A 25,373-nucleotide genomic window follows, 5' to 3' on the forward strand; every position below is an offset into this window, starting at 1 on the left:
CAATTCTTAGAGTAATACTCTAAGATTGTAACTTGAGTGACATGTCTTAAAGAAGGTTTAAAACTCTTGTACATTTGAAATTGGTAAGTTGTGATGTTTTGGATAAAACAAAGACCAACTAAGGCCAATTGTGTGAAGTGTTTTTCTTGATTAGAATCCGCACTATCTTTTGGATGTTTGACAAGGGAGTCTTGTATGTCAAGAGGACAGTGGGAGTCTTAAAGGTCTTGAAAGTCTCAAGAACTAATCAAGAATAACCTGAAGTTCTTCACTAGCACACGACTTGAGGTTTATAACCTATCGTGTTGACATATTCTGTGCCCATTCCAGTTAAAGTTGGCTTTGCATATGAGTTCTTAGAGTTCTCAATTTGTTGCACAACTTCTTGGAAGCAATGGCAGGCCCTTGAGCTGCCAGGTGGCTAGAAATTAAGATTGAGTTCAATCCATATGGTTTTGGATTTGTCATTATCCTTGTCTTGTGGCTATGGTTTTGACAATTCACATGGATAAGAACACATACACCATTAAATCTAAGTGTCATAAGGTTTCTCTCCGATTCATGAAAATGATGGTGAGGAAACACTTTCACTAAGTAGATTTTATCTAGATAGCAATTGTGATATTTGCATTCTCAAAGTCGTTAGTGGAGCGTGTGTGGTTAACCGGCACACTAACCTGGACTTGTGAGAAGTGGCAAAAAGGTCTAACCATTATGATTACGGCATACCTCTTCATAATTGTTTGGACACACAAGTGTGCTATCTAAGGGAAGGTGTATGATTTTGATAAAGTTTTATCAAAACAATCTAGCATCAGAAATCTGAACTTTGGTAAGAAAGTCAATGAAGTATTGATTTCTAGAAGTCCAGGTGATTTCTGAGAACATGTCAAAGCTAGTGGGAGCATAAGTGTTATGCTAATAATCATCATGTTAGTGGGAGCATGATAATTATGATAAATATTGCAAGTTAGCAATGTTAATTATAGAAAAACAAAAAGTTTCAATTCGTGAGGTTGCAGGGGTTGAAAAAGTTGTTTTGCTATAATTAAGGGAGAGTAAAGTATACTTCATCTCAAATCTATAAGTTTAGATCGTGAGGTTTTAATCATTTAGTCAAGGATATATATGAATTTCATGTTGGAGTGGCTCAACATAAGGAAATTTTGTATATGGGTCCATTATTTGCGTTCTAAAATTCGATTATGATTACGGCATCCCTTTTCATAATCTGAATATGAGAACTTGGCAAATAGAAATGGAAATGTTATAGCAAAAGACTGGTTTAGTCTTTATGTGAGACATCATGAATCGTGTCCCATATGCTTCGGATATAGGTTCGATTACATGTGCTATATTCATCCTTTCTAAAATTTTCCAAATGCTTGGGGCATTAAGAAGGGAAAAGGTTTAGAACTGGATATGACTAAAAGGATTAAACAATTGTCGAGGACAATCTAAGGTTTACCAAAGATTGGTTGCTCAAGGACAGTTGGAAGTATAGTGATAATTCTGGAAGGACCATATTGACATAATCTGTAAGGAGGCAACTCTTGTTCAGAAGTGATAGTCAAAATGGAATCTGGAAATGTTTCAAAGTTAGAAATTTCAATCTGTGTAAGATTAAGGAAACTTAATGCAAGAAGGATGTTTCCAAGGAGTTGATCTCCTTTGGAATTCTCTGTAATGATTGTTGCCAAGTCTTTGTGAGTTTGTGCATAATCATTACAAGAGGATCAATGCATATAAGTTTAGAATCTAACAGATTACAGTAAATGGCATGAATTTGGAATTCTTGCATTTGCGATAAGGATTTGGGAGTGTGAAAAAAGAATCATTGAAGTTATGTTCAATTGATCTAGTTCACAAAGTAAAGATCATAGACAAACATAGTATGCATACTTGGTGTATGGCATGACTAGTGTTTAAGAAAACATAGTGTACATGCTTGGAGCATGGGACAACTATTGTTTTAAATTCAAGAATAAAGTTAATAGCTGAAACAGTATACAATGAATAATGTGTAATCATATGGTGATAAATAAAAGGTGTTTTATTTATGTTCAAAGGGTTGATACCATATTGGATTCAATTATTATTGTGTTTCATTTTGCATGTTTTGACTTCCCGAATAAACTAGGTTATTCTTCCGGAATGACTAAGTTATTCAAACCATCCACAGTCGGTCATATGTTGGAAGTAGATATGAATTAAGACTGTCATGGGTTGGCTTATAGAGGTCTAAGGTGTTGGACAAAGGGCTACAACACTCATGAGTGCTCATAAGTTCTGAGTATTGGATTCAACCCGCGCTCATTGGAATCACTTCATGGATTTTATCACGAGTGATCATGAGATGATAATATCTTATATTCTTCAAACCTAGAGATATGAGTTGTCACTATGAGTTGATAGTACATTGATTGCACGAAAACGCATTTGGTAACTCGGTGCTATAAAACGTGCCTTTGTGTATGATTCAACAAGTAGTAGAACAAGCCATATGAGTCGAAGTTTATCCGTTCCTTTTACCTTCGGGATAAAAGCGATATCAGTGGGCCCCTCGATGATTTGATGATGACAAATGGAAGTGCTCGGCCGGGCCAGGACTGATTTGATTTGTTCAATTAGTCAGTCGTCATAAATCGGAAATCGGGAAACAACAAATGGACAGAGAGAATGATTATAATCCATGTCTCAGTCCATATGATATCTAGAATGGAGGAATATATGATCCCTTATCTAATGGACAAGTTCGTTGACAAGATCAGAGTTCGACAGCAGCTTTAAGAGCTACGATTGCCAGTTAGGTTTGAAGTCATACGCAATAATAGTTTTAGACTTATCCAAGTGGGAGACTGTTGGATTAATGTCTAAGTCCATAACTATATTTGGTATGTACTTGACCCAACCCGGCATGGTCCATTTGGGTTGCACTTCACCGACACAATTTATATGGATAATCTTTTGAGAATAGTATGTTTATGATTAATATTAATATATTATAAGTTCTAATATATTAATATGGAATCATATTATTTAATTAGTATTGATCAAGAATTAATTTATAATTAATTAAGTGATCAAAAGGAACTAATTAAATATGGACTCTTATATATATGGAATGGGCCAAGTTCATTTAGGTTGGGCTAAGCTTTCATGGATAGTCCATGGAGTGTTTAACCCATGGATCCTAGGAAATGAAATGTCATGGGTATTAGGGTTTAACCCTAATCCTCCATACTATATAAAGATGTCTTTGGTTGGTGAAATTGGCACTAGTATGGATACACTAAGAGGGCTAGCCGATTTCACTAAGAGAGAACCAAGTATTCATATTCTCTAAAGTCTTCCAAGGTGTCTTGGTGATTTGTGATTCCACACTATTGGGGCTAAGCTCTTAAAGCTTGAAGACATCAAGCTACATCAAAAGGTATGTCTTCTAACTAGTACTTTGTAGATTAAGAACATCATAATATGCTAGTTAGGATTAAAGCCTTGGAAAGTTCTTATTTGCATGTATAATAGAGAAAACATAGATCCAAGGTTTATAGGGTTGCATGTACACCATAGGAGTGTTAGAATGCTCAAAACCCAACAATACTTTTACACACTCAAAGGATTTTACTTACAAATGCTCAATTCTGGAAAATATAGGATTTTCTAGGGATTTTCTACTATTCTTAAACATTAATTACAGCTTTTATATTACATGATTATAACTACTTTTATACAAACAACGACACTAAATTCTTATGAACTCACCAGTTTTATGCTGATACTCGTTTTCAAAATAACTTGTATCCTCAGGTCAAAGATAGACAAGTACTGGTGCAGCTTTTGAGAAGATGGAGCATACAAGATTCATCTTTTATTTTTGTTTATACTTTTGGTGTCTATTAACTGTGCAGAACACGTTTGTAATTATAATCACTATATTAATGAAATGGTTGATTTCACTTGTTTTTACTATTATGCAATTGTTATGATACTGTACATGACGTCCTCCACCCCAGAACGTATTCCGCCGTTCTCGGTTTTGGGGTGTGACGGATTGGTATCAGAGCATTGTTTATAGTGAATCAAGTATATCAACCCATAAAAGATATTCGAACTATAAAAACTTCGGGACTAAAAAACTCTGACCAAGAATATATACTTCTAAATACTAAAATATTTAATTAAGTGTATATATATATACACACATACATTCACCACTACAAAGGGGTCAGTGTCATACTAGAACAGAACAAAAGTATTAAGATTGTTGAACAACACAATTAAGCTTAAAGACATATAGTCACATCTGGGTAGATGTACCCTGATCAACTACATTTGTCCAAGAGTGAATAGCATGTGCCTAAGAATGATTATGGTGTTGCAGCAAGTCTAAAAACTTACCAACACTACCACAAGAACGTTAGAACAAGAATACTATAGGAGTATTCTGCATTCTACTAACTACATATTCGATAACTAAAAGGGTCGTTACTGGTAGGGCAATAGTTGCTAGGTGGATACACCACAGTTACATGTGACTAAGGCGCTATAGACTTAGAATCTGTGACCTTTGCTTCATTTCATGTTCTTGTTTGATTGGGGATCTGAAGTTAGGGTCACTTATTCGAAGGACTATCTTGCTTCGGTTACATGTAATTGGTATGCACTATGCAAGTATTGGGTCGACTAATAACGACCAACTTATAAGTATCCTAGATTAGTACGTCTATTAACCTTTCTTTCCCCATTCTTGCGTAGATAGCATGACTGGCTTCCACCATCCCGGCGATCCGTACTACCCAAACCAAGGCAATAGGGGATGGCTCGATGAGGAGTCGGAAGATGACCACCCGATCCCTTTGGATGATCACCATGCAGAAGGCTTTCCGGATAACTCCAGCTCCGAGCAAGAAGTTAACAACCTACCCCCTGTAGCTCCAAACCCCAACCCCCGTCTGGAATTTCGAGGTCCCACTCCCATGTGGGCAATAACCTTGAACCGATGGAGCGATGAGCAGTGTCAGCCTCTACCTTTCAATGGAGATCGAAGCTTCTACAACATAAGCGAAGGAGGATCAGTGGATCGAGTTTTGCCCATCATGGTCCAAAGGATTTCCAGGAACGTCGAGCAAGGTCAAGCAGCCATTGGCCGAGTTGTGGAAGTGGATGCCAACTCTAACCTCAACACTGTTTGCATTCGCCAACTGGAAGAAGCTATGGATAGGACGAGGAGGACCAATGAGGCTCTGCAGCAACAACTAGCTGCATCCCGAGCCGAAGTTAGGGAACTCCGAGCACGTCAAAGGGCTTATGCACGACATCTTCAGGAAGCTATGCGCCAACTAGCTAATCTGAGGGTTCGCCCAATGGGTACCCGTCTCCAGTAGAAGATGTCAAAACATATCACTCTTTTATTTAAGGACTAGCCTTTTCTTTTCTATGCTCGGTAGAGCACTTGTCTGTAAACATCTCTAACTTTGAAAGTACTCTAATTAGGCCTCTAGACTGCCAACATTTTCCCTTATGGTTTGATGTAGGACCTACTGTTAGGTCACTTTTCCCGAACTTGTATTACATCATTAATACCAGTAAAAATGGCAGTTAACTACTCTGTTGCTATGACTCTCTCTCTCTGATTATTGGGCTATGTTGATTTAGTCCATAAAACCCTCTTATCATACTTGCAATAGACTCTTACTATTGTCAACATCTCTATGAACTTTCAGTAAAAGATGCCTCCTCGCAAGCGCCCGAACAGAGGCAGATCTGCGACTCAAACCCCACCTCCACCATCTCCTCCTCCGCAAATCGATCCAATGTTGTTTCAAACAGCTGTGACAGCAGCCATGGCCGAAATGAATTCTGGCGATGCTAGTGGAGCCAGAATGGGCACCAACTCCAGACATGGTGAAATTCCCTCACGTACACAGGGGTGTACTTACAAGGATTTCATGAACTGTAAACCAACATTTTTCAATGGGACCGGAGGAATCCTTGCTCTGTCCCAATGGATCGAAAGAGCTGAAGCTGTTTTCGAAATGTTCTCATGCCCCGAAGAAAGCAAAATCAAGTTCGCTGCTACCACCTTCACCGAAAGGGCCCTGACATGGTGGAATGGCCATGTTAATTCACTCTCTTTAGTAACAGCCAATGCCATGGGCTGGGACACACTAAAGGACCTACTGAGAAGGGAGTACTGCCCTAGAGGTGAGGTTCAGAAGCTTGAGAAGGAACTCTGGAACCTCAAGATGAAGGGGACAGACATAGTGGCTTATACGGCCAGGTTCTGCGACCTGGTAGCTGTGTGCCCTAACATGATCCCTTCGGAGAGCAAGAAAATCGAACGATACATCTGGGGTTTAGTGCCTCGTATCAAGGAAACGTTCTATCTTCACATCCTGCAACCTTTGACAGCGCCAAGGAGTTGGCCCAAAGGTTGATTGATCATGAAACTCCTTCAACTCTAGCAACAGCAACAACAACTGCCACTGCACCGCCCAAGACATCCGACAACAAGAGGAAGCAGTGGGACAAAAAGAGGGACAAGAAAGCTCAATCCTCTTCCAAAAACAAACAAATAGTGGCTGTCCATGCCGCCACCACTCCTGCTACCCCTGTACTAGCAAAAACCTATGTTGGGAACCTGCCCAAGTGCCCCAAGTTCCCCTTCCATCACAACGGCCCCTGCCGTGAATTGCACTGCACCAACTGTGGCCGGAAGGGCCATACCGTCCGGTTTTGCAGATCCCAACCCAAACCCATTTCTCAGGTCTCTGGCTCGGGAGTGATCCAGGCCTGCTATGGCTTCGGTGAAGTTGGCCATTTCAAGAAAAACTGTCCGAAGGCCGGGAATGCAGGGGGAATAGGAAGACTACTCGCTATTGGCCACAATCAAGCAGTAGCGGACCCCACAGTAGTCACGGGTACGTTCCTTCTCAACAACTCTTATGCTTGTGTCTTATTCGATAGTGGTGCAGAAAGAAGCTTCATAAACCAAAACTTTAAACACTTACTTAAGCAATCCCCTCAACCACTAAAAGAAACATTTGTCGTAGAAATGGCTAACGGAAAGACAGAAAGCTCTAACGAAATCTACATAGGTTGTACCCTCACATTAGATTATCATTCATTTCCAATCGACCTCATACCAGTTTCAATCAAGAGTTTCGATGTCATTGTGGGCATGGACTGGTTGAGCCTCCATCACGCAGATATCCTGTGCTTCAACAAAGCAATCCGTTTAAATCTATCGAATAATGAAACTCTGTTAATCTACAGAGACAAACCCGGTACGAGCCTTCGTATCATCTCAAGTATTCAAGCCCAGAAGTACTTGCGTAAGGAATATCGCGCATTCCTTGCACACGTTGTCGACACGAGCCAGAAAATGAAATATCTAAAAGACATCCCCATTGTATGCGATTTCCTCGACGTCTTTCCAGAGGAACTTCCAGGTTTACCTCCCAAACGTCAAGTTAAGTTCAGAATCGACCTAGTCCCAGGAGCTACCCCTATAGCTAAATCGCACTATCGTTTAGCGCCTGCAGAGATGCAAGAACTGTCCGGTCAACTTAACGAGCTGCTTAGCAAGGGCTTTATAAGACCGAGCTTCTCACCCAGGGGAGCTCCAGTCTTGTTCGTGAAGAAGAAGGACGGATCGTTCTGTATGTGCATCGATTATAGGGAACTCAACAAACTCACGGTCAAAAATCGCTACCCTCTTCCCCGTATAGACGACCTATTCGACCAACTGCAAGGGGCGAGTTATTTTTCCAAGATTGATCTTAGGTCCGGGTATCACCAGTTATGAGTACTTGAGGAGGATGTTCCGAAAACAGCCTTCCGAACTCGTTACGGACACTACGAGTTCGTAGTGATGCCCTTTGGACTGACTAACGCACCCGCAATATTCATGGACTTGATGAATATGGTGTGTCGCCCTTACTTAGATCAGTTTGTCATCGTCTTTATTGATGACATACTTGTCTACTCTCGGAGTGAGGAAGAACATAACGATCATCTACAACGAGTCCTAGAAACCCTACGATCAGAGAAGTTATACGCGAAGTTCTCTAAGTGCGAATTTTGGATCCGAAGAGTCGAATTCTTAGGACACGTGGTTAGTGAGGAAGGAATCCACATGGACCCATCCAAGATTAAAGCTATCGAGAACTGGTCAGCACCGAAGACGCCTACAGAAATCTGTCAATTTCTAGGCCTCGCTGGCTACTACCACAGATTCATTCAGAACTTCTCTCGGATTGTGAAACCTCTTACCACATTGACTCAGAAAGGCGTGACATTTGACTGGGAAGAGAAACGGGATAAGGCATTCCAAACCCTGAAGCGAGCCCTATGCACCGCACCGGTATTATCCCTTTCCGAAGGGACAGAAGATTTCATGGTATACTGCGATGCATCGAACCAGGGGCCCGGTTGTGTCCTGATGCAACGAGGTAAGGTCATCGCCTATGCCTCGAGGTAGCTAAAGACACATGAGGTTAACTACACCACCCACGATCTCGAGTTAGGAGCGGTTGTATTCGCTCTAAAGATCTGGAGACATTACCTGTATGGAACGAAGAGCACGATATACACTGACCACAAAAGCCTCCAACACATACTGAACCAGAAGGAGCTCAATATGAGAAAACGACGGTGGGTTGATCTACTCAACGATTATGACTGCGAGATTCGTTATCACCCGGGAAAAGCCAATGTAGTAGCAGACGCCCTAAGTAGGAAAGAGTATTATGGTCGAAGAGTCAAGTCGTTAACAATGACTATCCATTCGCATCTATCCGCACAAATTAAGGAAGCTCAACTCGAGGCTTTGAAGCCTGAGAATGTGGCGGGAGAATCCTTACGTGTAATGGATAAGAACTTGGAGGTCAAGGGTGACGGAGCCTTATATCTCATGGACCGAATCTGGACGCCGCATCACGGTGGTTTCAGAGACTTGGTCATGAAGGAAGCACACAACACTCGATATTCCGTTCACCTAGGTTTAGATAAGATGTATCTGGATCTCAAAAAGTTGTACTGGTGGCCTAACATGAAAGCAGAGATTGCTACCTTCGTGAGTAAATGCCTTACTTGCGCGAAGGTCAAGTTCGAATACCAAAAGCCATCAGGTCTTCTTCAGCAACCGGAGATACCGGAGTGGAAGTGGGAGCGGATCATAATGGATTTCATAACTAAGCTACCCAAGACAACGGGTGGGCTGGATTCCGTATGGGTCATCGTGGACAGATTGACCAAGTCCGCGCACTTCCTACCCATCAAAGGGACAGATAAGATGGAGAAACTCACAAGAACATACATTAAGGAAATCGTACGACTGCATGGCGTCCCTATATCTATAATCTCTGATAGAGATAGTAGGTTCACTTCGAGGTTTTGGCAATCGCTACAGTGCGCCTTAGGGACGAGGTTGGACATGAGTACAGCCTACCATCCGCAGACCGACGGGCAAAGTGAGAGGACTATCCAAACCCTGGAGGACATGATGCGGGCCTGTGTGATCGACTTTGGTAAGGCATGGGATACCCACTTACCCCTTGTAGAGTTTTCTTACAATAACAGTTATCACACAAGCATCAAGGCAGCCCCGTTCGAAGCCCTCTACGGCCGGAAGTGCAGATCCCCTCTGTGCTGGGCTGAGGTGGGTGACACTCAGTTAGCTAAAGGATGAGTTCCTAACAGCGCTCTCACGGTTCTGGAGATCATTCGAGAAACGACCGAGAAGATTGTACAGATTCCAAGCTTTTGATCCAAAAATCACCCCATTTCAAGCTCCAATTTGGTAAGATATCCACCCTAACTCTTAGATTATCATGCTTAGCTTGCAATTTCGTATAAAAATCATCCAAAAGGACCATAATCATGTGTTTACGGCCCTGGAACATCCTTGGGCCGCAAACACACATAGATGGGGTTTTTTAGCCTCAAAACCCTTCCAAACCACATTTGGAACTTAGATATGACTTAGGGGCTTGCAATACCGGACTTGGAACACCTAAACCTTATCATTTGAGGGGTAAACAAGAGTTTGTGGCCCAAGAACATGCTTAGACCATAAACTCCATTTCATAGGACGTAAACCCCCTTTAAAGGTGTTAAAATGCCCCTTAAGCACCTCCTAAGCCTTGGAATAAAGTCTAGAAACATCCAACAATGTGTTAGGGACCTAATACATGCAAGAAACCACCCCCTAAAAAGTTCACGGCCGTAAACCCCCCAAGGAATGGTTCCTGGGCCGTAATCTCTTATAAGGTGGTCAATTGGTGCCCTAACTTCCTTCCATGGCTTGTACCTTGCACTAGAAACTCTTGCAATTGACCTAGGACCACCAAAACACATTGAGAATTGGTACATAAGAGTTTATGGCCATAAAATCCTAGTTTACTTCCGTAAACTCCTAGTTTATTGCCGTAAACTCCTCAAATGGTCCTTATGTTTTTCAAATTCCATTCCAATGCCTTAAAACTAAGTCTAGCATCACCCCTCAAGAGTTTTAAGACCATTAAGCGTCCTAGAATACCCCCACCATGATTTTACGGCCGTAAACTCATGGGGAGTTGGTCATTTGGGCCGAAAACTCCATAAGGAGTTTACTCTTGAAGAGCAAACTCCATATCCAAGTCAAACACATCCTTAGATGCTACCCGGGTCACTCCTAGCACTTGAAATGAAGTGTTTTCGCGTCTCGGAGTGTATGGTCTTATCTAATTAGTGTTTCAAAGTCTAATTAGATACAATTATATATCTCTTCATATTACATAGGAACCTCGCGCGTTCTCAAGCCCCGAACTGACACTTAGCATCTATCTGATACATTCCTCGTTTAGTGAGTTCATACCCCTTTAATGAATCTTTTTAATTGTTTTTACATGTTTTGGGGGGGATACAAGTTAAATGCAACAAGTGTTAGTATTAAATCATATGTGATTTATAAACTGTAACTAAAAAGGATTTTCTATACTTTTAGCTACTTATCAATAAAACTATTTTTAAATACTTATCAAACGCATTTTCAAGGTTAGATTGTTGTTAAACTATTTTCAAACTGTGTTTAAATTACTTTTCTTTTAAACTATATCTACACTAATATATTTATATAAGTAAGACTTGAAGGACTTAGGACCGACAGCTCGCCTTATTTCCTGTTCTTGTTTGATTGTGGTCTTAGGGTATATTGTTATCCGTCCGACTGTCGTTGATTTCTTAGTTATATATCATATATATTTTTGTGAGATATGATAGACTTCATCTTATTCAATACCTTTGTAAATCAAAGGCATGCAAATCCCACTCTCTGTTTAACTATAATAGGTATAGTTAAGACTACTGTTCGTTACCTCTATTACTACTATACTCACTATAATTGCTACTATTACAAGTTAATGCACGTTAAAGAGAACACTCTATCTACTATACTAAAAGTTTACTATACTATAACACAAGAGAATACACTAATCCAGAGTATAACACACTATCCCTCTATACGACACTCTACTGCGCAAATACAATGTAACCAGAGCTTCCCGGAAGGAAAGCAACACTACATGTATAGATCTATACAGGACGGACACTATTACATCCCGACTGTTGACTACAGTCCGAGCCGACTAGGCCCAGGGGTGGCACTACCTCGCTACACTGCGTATGACTGGGAAGGTTATTGGACCCTCTATTATCATTCAGTTTGGTTACATAAGAGATCAAATCCATATCCAAATTAACAAAGACTTAATGTCTAAGCTAACTTCCCGAAGTAAATAAACATATATTACTAATTGAAGTTTGCAACACTACTACAGCCAACCGGCAATACTTTTCCTCATCTACGTTACTTGAAGGAGGTTCATTACATTATTTTTATAACTGAAAGTTTCAATGGAAATACTTTTACACACTCGAAGGATTTTACTTACAAATGCTCAATTCTGGAAAATATAGGATTTTCTATGGATTTTCTACTATTCTTAAACATTAATTACAGCTTTTATATTACATGATTATAACTACTTTTATACAAACAACGACACTAAATTCTTATGAACTCACCAGCTTTATGTTGATACTCGTTTTCAAAATAACTTGTATCCTCAGGTCAAAGATAGACAGGTACTGGTGCAGCTTTTGAGAAGATGGAGCATATACAAGATTCATCTTTTATTTTTGTTTATACTTTTGGTGTCTATTAACTGTGCAGAACACGTTTGTAATTATAATCACTATATTAACGAAATGGTTGTTGTCACTTGTTTTTACTATTATGCAATTGTTATGATACTGTACACGACGTCCTCCACCCCAGAACGTATTCCGTCGTTCTCGGTTTTGGGGTGTGACAGAGGGACCCATAGATATCGTTTTTTCTATTAAGGTAAAAGGAAAGAATAAACTTTTATTTATATGCTTGCATCATTTACTCATGAAATCATGCACAACAATACATTTTATAACATCAAGTTAGTGATGCGTTTTCGTATCATCAACGCACAACTAATTCGTAAACCACAACTCATATATCTCTGTTTCAAGATTATAAGATGTTATCGTCTCAGAATTTTATTTGTGACAAATTACTTGAAGTAATTCTCTGAGCATGGGTTAATCCAATACTTAAATCTCCATTTCAAAGTACTCATGAACATTGCAACAATAACATTATAGCAATAACATTGCTATGTCTAAAACTCTTTAGGCAATCTACAATCTAATTCATGACATCCTTAATTCACTACTTACTTCCAAAATTATGATCGACCGTGGAGTTTGAATAATCAAATTATTTAGGAAGTAAAACATGCAAAAACGAAACACAATAATGAACAATTGACAAAAGGTAGTAAACAAACTCATAAATAATTCTCTATTATTTAATCACCAAAAGTCAATTACATTTACTATGTTACAAGTTTCAACTAACTATCTAACTACTAAAACTAATATCATCTCTCAGACCAATGCTCCTAGCATGTTGCATGTGTTTGACCCTACTCAGTCCCTTTGTGAGGAGATCTGCAGGATTCTCTTCTGATGATACCCTCTTCACTACGAGGTGTCCTTCTTTTACTCTATGTCATATGAAATGGTATTTTCTGTCGATATGTCTTGATCTGCCATGATCTCTTGGTTCCTTTGTCAAGGCAACTGCTCCTTCGTTATCATAGAAAATTTCCATTGGCTCCTTGATCGTTGTAACAACTCCAAGGTATCCGATGAAGTTCTTCAACCAAGTTGCCTCATTTGATGCTTCACTCACCACTATGTACTCTGATTCACTGGTAGAATCAACCATTGTCTCTTGTTTGGAACTTTTACGGGTTACCGCTCCTCCATTTAAGGTAAACACCCAGACAGATTAAGAATGGAAGTTATCTCTATCTGTTTGAAAGTTGGCATCACTATACCCAATTACTCTCAATGTATCATTGCCACCAAGTACTAGGACCCGGTCCTTAGTCATCCGCGGATTCTTGATAATATTCTTAATTGCTATCTAATGAGCTCTACCTGGATTTTCCTGATAACAACTGACCATGCTCAAATCAAAGGCCACATCAGGGTGAGTACGTGTCATAACATACATGATAGATCCAACGACAGAAGCGTATGGAACTCTACTCATTTATGCTATCTTAGCATTGGTACTTGGGCTCTGAGTCTTACTCAGTTTGGTAGTACTCTATATAGGCAGTTATCCTTTCTTGGAATTCTCCATGCTAAAACATTTTAGCACCTTTTCCAAGTATGTGAGTCTTACTCAGTTTGGTAGTACTCTATATAGGCAGTTATCCTTTCTTGGAATTCTCCATGCTAAAACATTTTAGCACCTTTTCCAAGTATGTACTCTGACTAAGTCCAATTAGTCTTTTACTCTTGTCTCTAAGAATTCTTATCCCTAGAATATAAGCAGCCTTTCCTAGATCCTTGATAGCGAAACACTTTCCAAGCTAAGACTTAACCTCTTGCAAAGTTGGAATGTCGTTTCTTATAAGAAGTATGTCATCAACATACAATACCTAGAAAATTACTATACTCCCACTAGCTTTGACATATATACACGACTCATCTTCACTTCTAGAGAAGCCAAACTCCTTGACCTTCTCATCAAAGCAAAGATTCCATATGTGAGAATCTTGTGTTAATCCATAGATTGATTTCTCAATATTACACACAGTATTGGGAAACTTTGCATCAACAAAACCCTATGGATGACTCATGTAAACATCTTCAAGCAACTTCCCATTAAGGAAAGCGGTTTTGACATCCATATGCCAAATTTCATAGTCATGAAATGCAGCTATGGAGAGCATTATCTTAGCCACTGGTGAGAAGGTCTCATCATGGTCAACCTTTGGGGTTTGAGTAAATCCCTTTGCAACCATTCGAGCCTTGAAAGTGTGTACTTTTCCATTCATGTAGGTCTTCTTCTTGAAGATCCATTTGCAACCAAGTGTCTTACGACCTGGTACATTATATACCAAATTCCAAACTTGGTTGTCATACATGGACTTGATCTCGTTGTCCATTGCCTCTTTCTATTGGGCTGCCTCAGGGCCCGCCATTGCTTCCTTGTAGTTTTCTGGTTCATCCAAATTTACCAGTGTACTATCACTGATAAACATATCACCATCTAAAGTTATATGGAAACCATAGAACTCAGGTGTCATTCTAACTCTACTGGAACTTAGGTGTCATTATCTTTCTCTCTCTCTCTCTCTCTCTCTTGAATGACTCCTCTTCGTGCTACAAAGACCACATTCTCACTAGGTCTATAGAATAAATATCCAAAGGACTTTTGTGGATAGCCGATGAGAATACATCTTTCACTTCGAGGTTCAAGCTTTTAGTGAGTCTCTCATCTAATGAAAACTTCACAACTCTAAACCTTGATATGTGCTAACGAGGGAACCTTCTCTTTCCATATCTCATGAGGTGTTTTGGTAACATTCTTAAATGGGACAAGATGAAGAATGTGGGTGACAGTCTCTAAGGCATACCCCCAGAATAACATTCGAAGAGAAGCTCGACTCATCATTGAACGAACCATGTCTAACAAGGTTCGATTGTGCCTCTCATCCACACCATTAAGTTGTGGTGTCCTAGAAGATGTCAATTGTGAAATTATTTCACATTCCTTGAGGTAGTCGTGGAACTCAATTGTAATGAATCAAAAATCACAAAAAAAAAAATTAAACTTTTAAAACAACCCTTAGCCATAAAAGGTTTACGAAATCATCGTTTCCAAATTCTTATAAATATCAGAGTATCCAAAATCATAAATCCATAAAACAGAGGATGGGTACGGTCACACCTTCGCCTTCCTGGGATCATCAGAAGTACCTTAAAAGACAAACTAAAACTGTAAGTCAAAGCTTAGTGATTCCCCCAAAGTACCAACACATAAACATATAACATATGCAATAGCATGTCGGGTTCAATCAACCATCGAGTTGGAATACCCCAACCCCAGTCAACCTTCGGGTCTATTCATCATCGGGATGGAATACCCTAGGTTGGAATGCCAATATACAACGGGTCCAGTCATCCTCGGGATGGAATACCCTCGGGCCCAATCAACCATTGGGTTTGAATGCCCCTAGTCTGTTTGCTCATGCACAAAGTAGTAAAGCCTCAACCACAAATCAAAATATGTCGACATATACATAACAGATAAACATATAATCAACAAACAGACAAAAAGGCAGATCTACAGATCACTACCGCATAACAACATTATAAACTAGGATCCAAGTCTAACAGGTCACTACAACATAACAACATACGGTAAACTAGGATATCAATCAAATGGGTCGGCCTTGGTTCCTTTGACCCGTAAGTACAATGAGGAAGACTCACTTCACCGTCTGAACAATAGTTGATGAGGTCCCGACTCCGAATCTCAGCTCCAACCGTCACCTATTCATCCAAATGACCAATTCTCAAACATGATTCAAAATACCCAAAATACCCCTTGGTCACTAGGTCAAAGTCAAAGTCAAAGTGGTCAAAATCAACAAGTCAACTGAGTCAATCCAACGGAGTCAACTCAGTCGAGCTAACACAGAACGCGTACGTGGGGCGTACTCTAAAGGTACATGGGGCGTACTCAAATCTTGAGCACAGACGGGAGAGTTGACCATGTACGCGGTGCGTACTCAAGTTATGCAGGGCGTACACTCAGACTTCTCAAAACTTCATTAAGAGCTTAATACCTTAAGATCTTACGTCCAACTTTCATATCCAAGGCTAAATCATCCTCAAAAAACATAAAGTTTCCAAATTAATGACTTTTCATGCCCATTAAGTGCTTAACTCAACATCTTAATACATTATGACCTTCTAAAGAATCCATGGAGCAAAACCAACCATTAAGACCCCATTTTTATGACTCAAGATCCTTCCTAAGGTCTGAATGGACGACTTAATGGGTCAAGAACATGTTATGCTCAATAATAACCACATATGGGACAAAAAGAACCTAAAATCAAGCCCAAAACAAGATCTAACTGAAACTTCACCAAGTTCAGAACTTTATCACTCCAAGTGATGCCCAAAGATGGTGTGATTCTAGATCTAAAGTACTTCAATCCTTCAAGATGGTATCTACTTCCTTCCTTCTTCTTTAAAGGCACAAAACACACACACTCAAGCTTAGAAATGCTTCACATGGTGGATTAGGGTTGCAAGAACGTTTTGAGAGGATAAAGGCTGGTTTAAAGAGCCAAGGTTGAGAGATAATGATGAATAAATAGAGTACAAACCCTAAATATTAGGGTTTGGGACTTTACCCTGTACGCCCAACATACACAAAACGTACGCCCAACGTACGTAGCTCCGCCCCCAAAATCTAAAAGTGGCAATATCAGCCCTTCTCAGCCACATGTCTTACATTATAAGGACCAAAATAAATTAAATTTCAATATAAGGGTAAAAAAATGAAAGTACCTAGAAACAAGATGTTACAGTTCTCCCCCACTTAACTTAGACTTCGTCCTTGAAGTTTGGTGTAGTAAATAAATCTGGGTAATTCTCTCGCATCTCAGCATCCAACTCCCAGGTCTACTCGGAGCCTCTCCAATGCTGCCACTGAACCTTTACCAAAGGTATATCCTTGTTGCACATGACCTTCATCTTTCTCTCTAATATAGTCACCGACCTTTAAATATAATTCAGGCACTGATCAACCTGAATATCCTCCAAAGCACCACTGCCTTACCGTCCAAAACACACTTCCGCAACTGAGAGACATGGAAAGTGTTGTGGATCTGACTGAGCTCGCTCGACAAATCCAACCGGTAGACCACCCGACCTACCCTGACTATCACACGGAATGGACCAATATACCGGGTACCTAATTTCCCCCTCTTCCTAAAGCGTATCACACCCTTCCAAGGTGAGACATTTAGTAGAAGCATATCGCTGACCTGGAATTCCAACTCAGATCAGCACCGGTCGGAATAACTCTTCTGCCGACTCTGAGTTGTCTACAGTCTCTGCCTGATATGTTGGATAAGCTCTGTGGTCTGAAGGACTACTTCGGTCATTCCCAAGACCCTGTGACCAAGCTCTCCCCAACAAACTAGGGCGCTGTAAAGCCCCAAAATTACAGTCTAAAAATTTCGTTTGAGAAACATTACTTAAACGATGATTGTCAATCCATAACATAAATCATAACATAAAATTAGAGTGTTAATTCAAAACATATTCTTATTATCAGAGTAAAACATCCCAGGCTGACTAACTATGGTGTGTGTCATGCGATCATCCCGAGCTCCTCCCTCTGCTATCGGAAATACTTGAAACCAAAACTGAAAACTGTAAGCATGAAGCTTAGTGAGCTCCCCCAAACTACCACATACCATACAATAACATATAAAGCAACTACTGGGCCTTGCTCACTGCATCAGACCGAAGACCGAAAACTGCATCGGACTGGAGTCCGGAACTAACCAGGGCCTTGCCCTCTGCATCGGACCGAAGTCCGAAAACTGCATCAGACCGAAGTCCGGAACTATCCTGGGCCTTGCCCTCTGCATCGGACCGAAGTCCGGAAACTGGATCAGACCAAAGTCCGGAACTAATTGAACATAACATAGCATAATCATAACTACTAGCATAAACACATATACTGCATACTGCATCGGACCGAAGTCCGGAACACATAACACACATACATGCTTGAGTCACGAAGACCTCAAGCACACTGAACTACTGCATCGGACCGAAGTCCGGAACTACTGCTAACTAAACGGGCCGACATTATGGTCGTAGACCCGATCCTACTGGAAGGAAGACTCACCTGTACTGTTGAACTCTGTTGATAATACTATGGCTGCTAATCGACTATTCTCTGAAGTGCTACTCTCCTAGCTCACCGAGCTACCAACACCAAATAATAGAACTTAGCCTAAACTGTCCTCCAGAGGTCAACTAATTCAACTCTGGTCAAGGTCCTGGTTAAAGTCAACTTTCCAGTTGACCTGACTCGCCGAGTGGTTCTATCAACTCACCGAGTCCATGCCCCTATACCTCCAAAACAACCCCGACTCCACTCGTCGAGTCTGGCAATAACTCGGCGGGTTCTCCTTCAACTAACCCTTCGGGACCATCTTCAACCGACTCGTCGGGTTCATCTTCGAACTCGTCGAGTTCATCATCATCGCATGAAAGTCTACGCTTTGACTCGCCAAGTTGTATGAACAACTCGTTGAGTTCATCTTCATAACTAAGAAGATTGTCTTGGACTCGCCGAGTTGCTCATTGAACTCGTCGAGTGCTATGATCTTCATAACCATTATGGGTCCTGACTGATTGAATCCTCCTTAACCTCACTCACTGATCTGACTTATAAACATAAGGATTTGGGTTTGCAACCCGACTCACCGAGTCCATGAACTGATTCGTCAAGTCTTCCTTGTGACATCTTTACTCTATCAATTTCAGTCCAACCCAACACCTCCAACTCATAGATCTGGACTCCTTATGCTAGCATTGCACGTAAAGTTGCTAACTTTACGTGCATACAAGGTGTTATGAGGCTAGAACACCAAATCCAAGCTAATTATGAAGATCAAGGGCAAGAAATGGAACCCTAACTAGATAAAGCCAACCAATTTGAGCTTCCAAAGCTCAAAAGTGTCCAAATCTGCTGTCCAATCCACCCTCAAAGGCTTATCACTCGGATTGACCTTGGAAATGGTCCAAATGTGACCAAACCTATGCTAGAAAGGGGATATAGATGATTAACAGTCAAGGTATAAGCTTTTTACCTCTAAATGGTCTGAAATGCTACCCCAACTCTGGATCTATAGCTTCTTCTTGCACCACCAAGGTCCTTCTTCCCTCTCCAAGCTTCAATTCACTCTCAAGGCAAGAACTAGCTCAACAATGCAGTTGGGTGGCTAGGGTTTTGGGTTCTGGACGAGAGAGGCCGAAAATGAACCCTGGGGAAGAGAATAAGACGCTTAAATAGGGTACCAAGTCCCGGAATTAGGGTTTCCCAACCCAGACCAGACTCGTCGAGTCCACCCGCCGACTCATCGAGTCGACCACTTATTTTGCATACGGAACCCGCTCTAACTCGTCGAGTTCTTCCTTGGACTCGACGAGTTGACACCCTTGACTAAGGGTTTTTCTTTCCTTTCTTGGTCTTTTGGATTCTGGGTGTTACAGGCACGACATCTCTGACCATACAAGAGCTCAAAAAGTGGGGCATAAATGCTGGAGAGGTAGCTTTTGTTGTAGGAAAACTCTGCAAGGCGTAGGTAGGAATCCCAACTCCCAACAAAATCTACTACACAAGCTCGCAACATATCCTCAAGTGCTTAGATGGTCCGTCCATTCTGACCGTCGGTTTGCGGGTGATAAGTCGTGCTGAAATGTAGCCTCATGTCGAGTTGCTCGTGGAACCTTTGCCAAAATAGGGAAGTGAACCGAACATCCCGGTCTGAAACAATGAAGATCAAAACCTATCTTGGAAGTGTTGTGTTTATCCAGTATTTTGACGTTGTGAGGCTGAGAGTCCTTTACCTGGTATGGAGATCGGCAGATTCGAAATGGGATCATCGATGGTCGCAAGTTGATGTCGATAGGCCTAAATCAATGTCAAGGTTGAATGATCGATGAAGGCTGAGTCTTGGAGTCTAATAGATAACAAAGGGATAGCTTGTTTGAATTCGAATTGAGTTAAATGGGTTTATGTTTAAGAGTCAAACTCAATTTTGACTTATACCTGCATTTGTTCGTTTCCTGGTATCGAGTTCGATTTGGTATCGATTGTTTTTCAAGCCTGGAATCGAAAGTGGTATCAACTCTGGGATGTCGATTTTGTTTGATTGCGAGTTTTATGGGAGTTTGATTTTGAAGTCTTCACTTTTGTGTTGATATATAGATGACGAACAGATTCGATGAGATAGTAAATGGTTTAGAATCGAAATGGATTTATTAATATCGACTTTTGCTGTTCGATTTCAATGGATGATTTCGTTTTGGGTTCGGTGTCGAACTACTTGATGTCGACAATTTGGATTGGAGGTTAAAAACCAGTTTCGCCTTGGATTGTATTTTGGTTTGGAGTTTCGAAATGGGTGGATTCAATTGGGAAGTTGGTTTGTTTGATAGCGAATGAAAGGGAAGGCGACATTGAGTTGGATATGTTAGTTCGAAATGGGTGTAACTAAAGTGAATGCAATCTGTTTAGGAATTCGATTTTGGAGTCTCACTGCAAGTTCGTTTTTTAAAGGAACACAGTTCGGTAGCACATAAATTGGTTTTAAAATCGGTGGTCGTCGGTTCGTTAACGAGGAGTCGATGTCGGTTCGTTAGCGAAAGATTGGCATAAATTGTTGTTCGTTAACGAACGGTTTTGCTTTGTTCACAAGGTTTAAATTGTTATTCGGGTCGGAACCGAACCGACCCGACCCGAACCCGAATAAACCGAAAACCGAATAAGGGTAATTGTATGAACCGAAAATCGAACCAAATAAGCAATATGGGTTCGATTCGGGTATTATTCGGTTCGGTTCGGTTCTGACCCGAATAACCCAAATAACATGTATAAGATGATTAAGGAGCCGAATAACCCGAATAACCCAAATAACATTTACAATGTGATTATAAATATTGTATTTTGTATGACTTTTGTAGCTTATGATAAACACGAATAACACAGATTAACTATTCTTGATATATAAAATGTAAAATCCAACCGCCACAATCTTAAGATATAGTTATTAAGCAACATATTAAACACTAAACATTAAACATCCAAAACACCTAAAAAACTATCTATAAGTATATAAGTTAAACATTAAACATTACGTGAGTATTTTGGGTAACGATTGATATAATATAAGACTGAATAAGCAATCGTGCAGATGGAAAAAAAAATGTGACTTTTCATATTTGGTTCGGTCCAAATGGACCGAATAAGCCCTTATTCGAGTAACCCGGACCGAATAACCCGAAAACCGAATAAGCCTTATTTAATTACCCGAAAACCGAATCGAATTGCTTATTCGGGTCTAATTCGGTTCGGTTTTTGGTTCGGTTCGGTTCGGGTTTCAGACCAAATTCTCATCCCGAGATGAAAAGTGAATGTTAGCGAAGGTAACGTCTCCTGTGAAATGAATGGGGAAGAAGAAATGAATAGTTTCGAATGACACCCTTGGTCTTTTTGATAAAAACAAATTGTAAAGTGTGATGTAGTTCTCATTTAGTCCCTGTAGTTTCGACATGTTGGCAGAAACTATCCAACTTCGAAATTGGACTAACAATTATGAGAAATGGAGCCTAGAATTATCCAAGTTATTAATGATATTCTTAAACCCAAAATCTAATAATGTCAACATTACATGGACACATAGCACGATCATGATATACCATGTATGCGACATGATACTATTACAAATTAAAATTGTCCTTTTTAGGTGTCATGGTTTTACAATGTTAAAGACCCTCTACACTAACTCCACATAGGATGATAGTGGTGGCATCTATTTCATACCATGAGAGAGAGAGAGAGAGAGAGAGAGAGAGAGAGAGAGAGAGAGATGGCATTGGGGGTTTGGGGTGACACACAAGTTTCCCACAAACACCGTGGCATACCGTGGTGTATACTATACCACAACTACTCCCCAGAGCCTTAGAACTTTCATGAGCAAACGATTAATTGGAGATACTTCGTTGCCTAAATATGACGGAATCTATTTTAAATATAGATTGATTTTTGCCAAGAGCTATATGTCTTTCCAGATTCTCTTATATATGTAATGTTGGCCCTTTAAATGCTTTTTAGCTGATCAAAGCACATGATATAATCTTTTTGCCCAAAATATCTCTGATTTTTGTGTTTATTCATGTGGTGGTGTACGTATATCTTAAGGTTAGTTACGTACCATGCAACCCCGTTAAAAAAAAAAAAAAAAAAAAAAAAAAAAAAAAAAAAAAAGTAGCATCGTTGATGCAAGTTAAGAGAAAAAACAAACATGAAATGTTATACAAAAGATCACTAATACTGATAGTAATTGCCCAGAATTAAACACAAAGGAGTAATACGTTCACGAAATTTTAGATTCAGATGGCAAACAGCGGTAGCTGCTGAGGATATTAAAACAGATACGAACGTAGCAGTCCAATCAAGCCATTCCTCCGCTTGTAGCTGTCCTGATTATCTGAAACAAAGCTGAAGAGAGAAGCAAACATTAATTATTAGCACAATCAGGAACCAAGAAGTGAAAATCGTTGAAATTCACAAACAATATATAATAATTACATGATCCGATGACAACAAAAACGAAAAACCCAAGCATAACAGGGCCAACAGGGTAGCTCTTTCCCTTTTTCGCAAATGTTTCAGGAACTGATCCACGCCTCACGATGTTCTTATCAAACTTCTCCACCTTCCGATCTGCAACACGTCTTGAAGTCGTCTAGATACAAATATAAACCAACATAATAAAAAATAACTCCCAATTCATGTTATTCAAATGCAATTACAACATCAGAAACTCTCAATAACAAATCGTCGTTTTAGTTACTGGAGTATTTCGATATGAATTCATTAGATTATCTTAGATACAGATTACTGGATTAGGTTTAAAAATCATCAATTTCCTTTTAGTATGAAGAAACTAGATCGATCTTCCAAGAATATATTTTAACTCAATCATGTATAAATAAGAACGACTTGATATTAGGATGTATTGGTTTATTAAGGTATGTTATGTTATTTTTATGGAAGGGACAATCCATTCCTAATCTGATAAAATAATGTACAATTGTCGAGCAGGAAAAAAAAAAAAACAGATTCCATGATACAAATTCAAAGCCAATACGAATTGAAATTCATAAGGCTGGCTGGTACAGCTTCCGAAATCAATTAAAGCAGAAAAAATATTCTACGGGAAAATACAAAATCAACGTTATGATTGTTACATTATCAATCATATTGTTATAAATAGAAACAGGGTGAATCACGACGAAGAATTGACTTGAGAGTTGAGATCTAGAACAACATTACCATGATGATGAAAAGATAATGGAAGGCCGCCTGAGAGACAAAAAATATATTCCGGCGAGGATAGGACACCGTAAAATTCCTATTTTCGGGTTTTCTGATTCTGATGAGATGAGAGAGAATCACAAAGGTGAAGGATTGATATCCGATAACGTATTTATAGAAGCTTTTTCCTTTTGGGTACTGTATGAAGAGGTGCAAACAACAAAAGCAAAATACTTGTTAATGGTCAAAAGCACGTCATTTGGTGACGTGTCAGAATGTAAGTGGATACAAATGACGTATAAAGTCCCAATAGGAAATCCAATGGTTACGTGACCTGTAAGGTATCGCTTTTCTCATTTTCTGTTATATATTTGAAATTGCGCAACAAAGACCCTTCAAGTATGGGTAGATTTTCATCTCAGGGCTTTGATGGGAATTCTTTGATGATTACTTTGAGGGTTATTATTCAAAGGAAATGATTAGAGTCTCAGCCTCTCAGGTCGGGAATATGTTTGTTATTTCCCATTAAGATTGTAGTCTCACTGAATCCAGTTATGTAATTTCTAATATTACTACTTAGTCATATCGATTATCCTGCATTTTATATATTATTGTCAGGTTGATCAACTTGTCTTTAAAAAGTCTAAATGTTTGAATTCTAACAGCTCATAGCTTAAGCTATATTAACCTATTTGTAATTTTCCTCACTCTTTGTAAAAGCTAATTTCTTACTAACATGCAGATTTGTGAACGCTTTATGCATTGGATGTGCTTCTTAGCTTTCTACAATCTTACCGAATCGCAAAGGTGATCCTTTATTCTTCATTGTTTTTGCTTATATTTATCTAACTCTAATTTTACCTAATTATATGTGCGTTCTAACAAGGTGAGAGCTTTTGGACTACATTTTCATCCATTGATACTTTTAGATGCTTGTCCTTTTTAGCTTATCTAAGTTCCATTCTTAACGGTTCAAATGCAATCTCTTGCATTTCAGGGCTTAAAAAAATGCAAGGTCACAACAATCCTGCTCCACCAGGTATAATTAGAATTCCACCTCACGATTGAACTTTTTGTTACTATTAATGGAAAGATATCCAGTATATACTTCCAGATAAGACAAAACGGTTGATTAGTTGTTACCAAATTAGTTTCCAGCTTAACAAAGGGTGCTATTTGTTCACCTTTGGCACAATGCCTACTTATGCATTACACAAGTCAGGTGTTTTTTTCTTATTCCCCCCATAAAATCAAGATTTGAATCGGTGACAAAAATAAAATAAAATGAGTATTTTTCAAGTTTTTCTGGGAGTCAAACAATACTCAAAATGGGGAAGTAAAACTTTCTATCTTCCATTGCTTGATTGCAAACCATGGTGATCTCAAAACATAGGTGATAAGTTTAGGCTTTGAATTTGTTTATTTGTGTGTATATATGTATACAAAACTAATGATTTTGTTTCTTTTTTCTCTAAGCTTTTGAAACAGAGTAGCATTGCGCTTCAACTATCGACATGCCTCTTCATTGAACTTCAACTTTCTGATGAAGGTATTGGTAGGCAATTTAATTTGAATGCAGTAATGATAAGTTGGTATAAATTTCCAGTCTTTTTTGTTATAAATGTTAAATATGCATGCAATATGAAATTTTATCTAATGGGTTCAATGGTCATAATGTAATATTGGAAGTGGTTCCTGCAGGGTTAACCTTGAACATAGCAAAAACACATGTCAAGACTTTCTTGGGATCAAAACGTAAGAGTTGACCCAATGATTTGTTTTTCTGATCAAAATGTCTTCACACATACTTGAACAATATATATTTGAGGTAAACTTTATTATTTTTGCATCATCA

At 39.5% G+C, this 25,373-nt stretch overlaps 1 protein-coding gene across 1 annotated transcript; it reads right to left on the reverse strand.

Moving 5' to 3' along the window:
- Positions 1-22,490: 22,490 nt before the first annotated feature.
- Positions 22,491-23,690, reverse strand: LOC145099909 (uncharacterized). Its single transcript, XM_079037404.1, has 3 exons — positions 23,537-23,690; positions 22,790-22,946; positions 22,491-22,699 (listed from the first exon to the last, which is right to left on the reverse strand). The coding sequence occupies exons 1-3, from the start codon at positions 23,537-23,539 to the stop codon at positions 22,653-22,655; spliced, it is 207 nt and encodes a 68-aa protein (XP_078893530.1). The 5' UTR covers positions 23,540-23,690; the 3' UTR covers positions 22,491-22,652.
- Between the last annotated feature and the right edge of the window lie 1,683 nt (positions 23,691-25,373).

The sequence above is a fragment of the Lactuca serriola genome, chromosome 4 (genome assembly GCF_051521515.1).
Source record: "Lactuca serriola cultivar US96UC23 chromosome 4, Lser_US96UC23_V15, whole genome shotgun sequence".
NCBI lineage: Eukaryota > Viridiplantae > Streptophyta > Magnoliopsida > Asterales > Asteraceae > Lactuca > Lactuca serriola.

What these genes read in the sequence shown, in the direction of transcription:
- LOC145099909 (XM_079037404.1), bottom strand. An exon ending in TTTTGTTGTCATCGGATCAT is followed by an intron (nt 22,700 to 22,789) that starts GTAATTATTATA and finishes TTCTCTCTTCAG; the next exon opens with CTTTGTTTCAGATAATCAGG.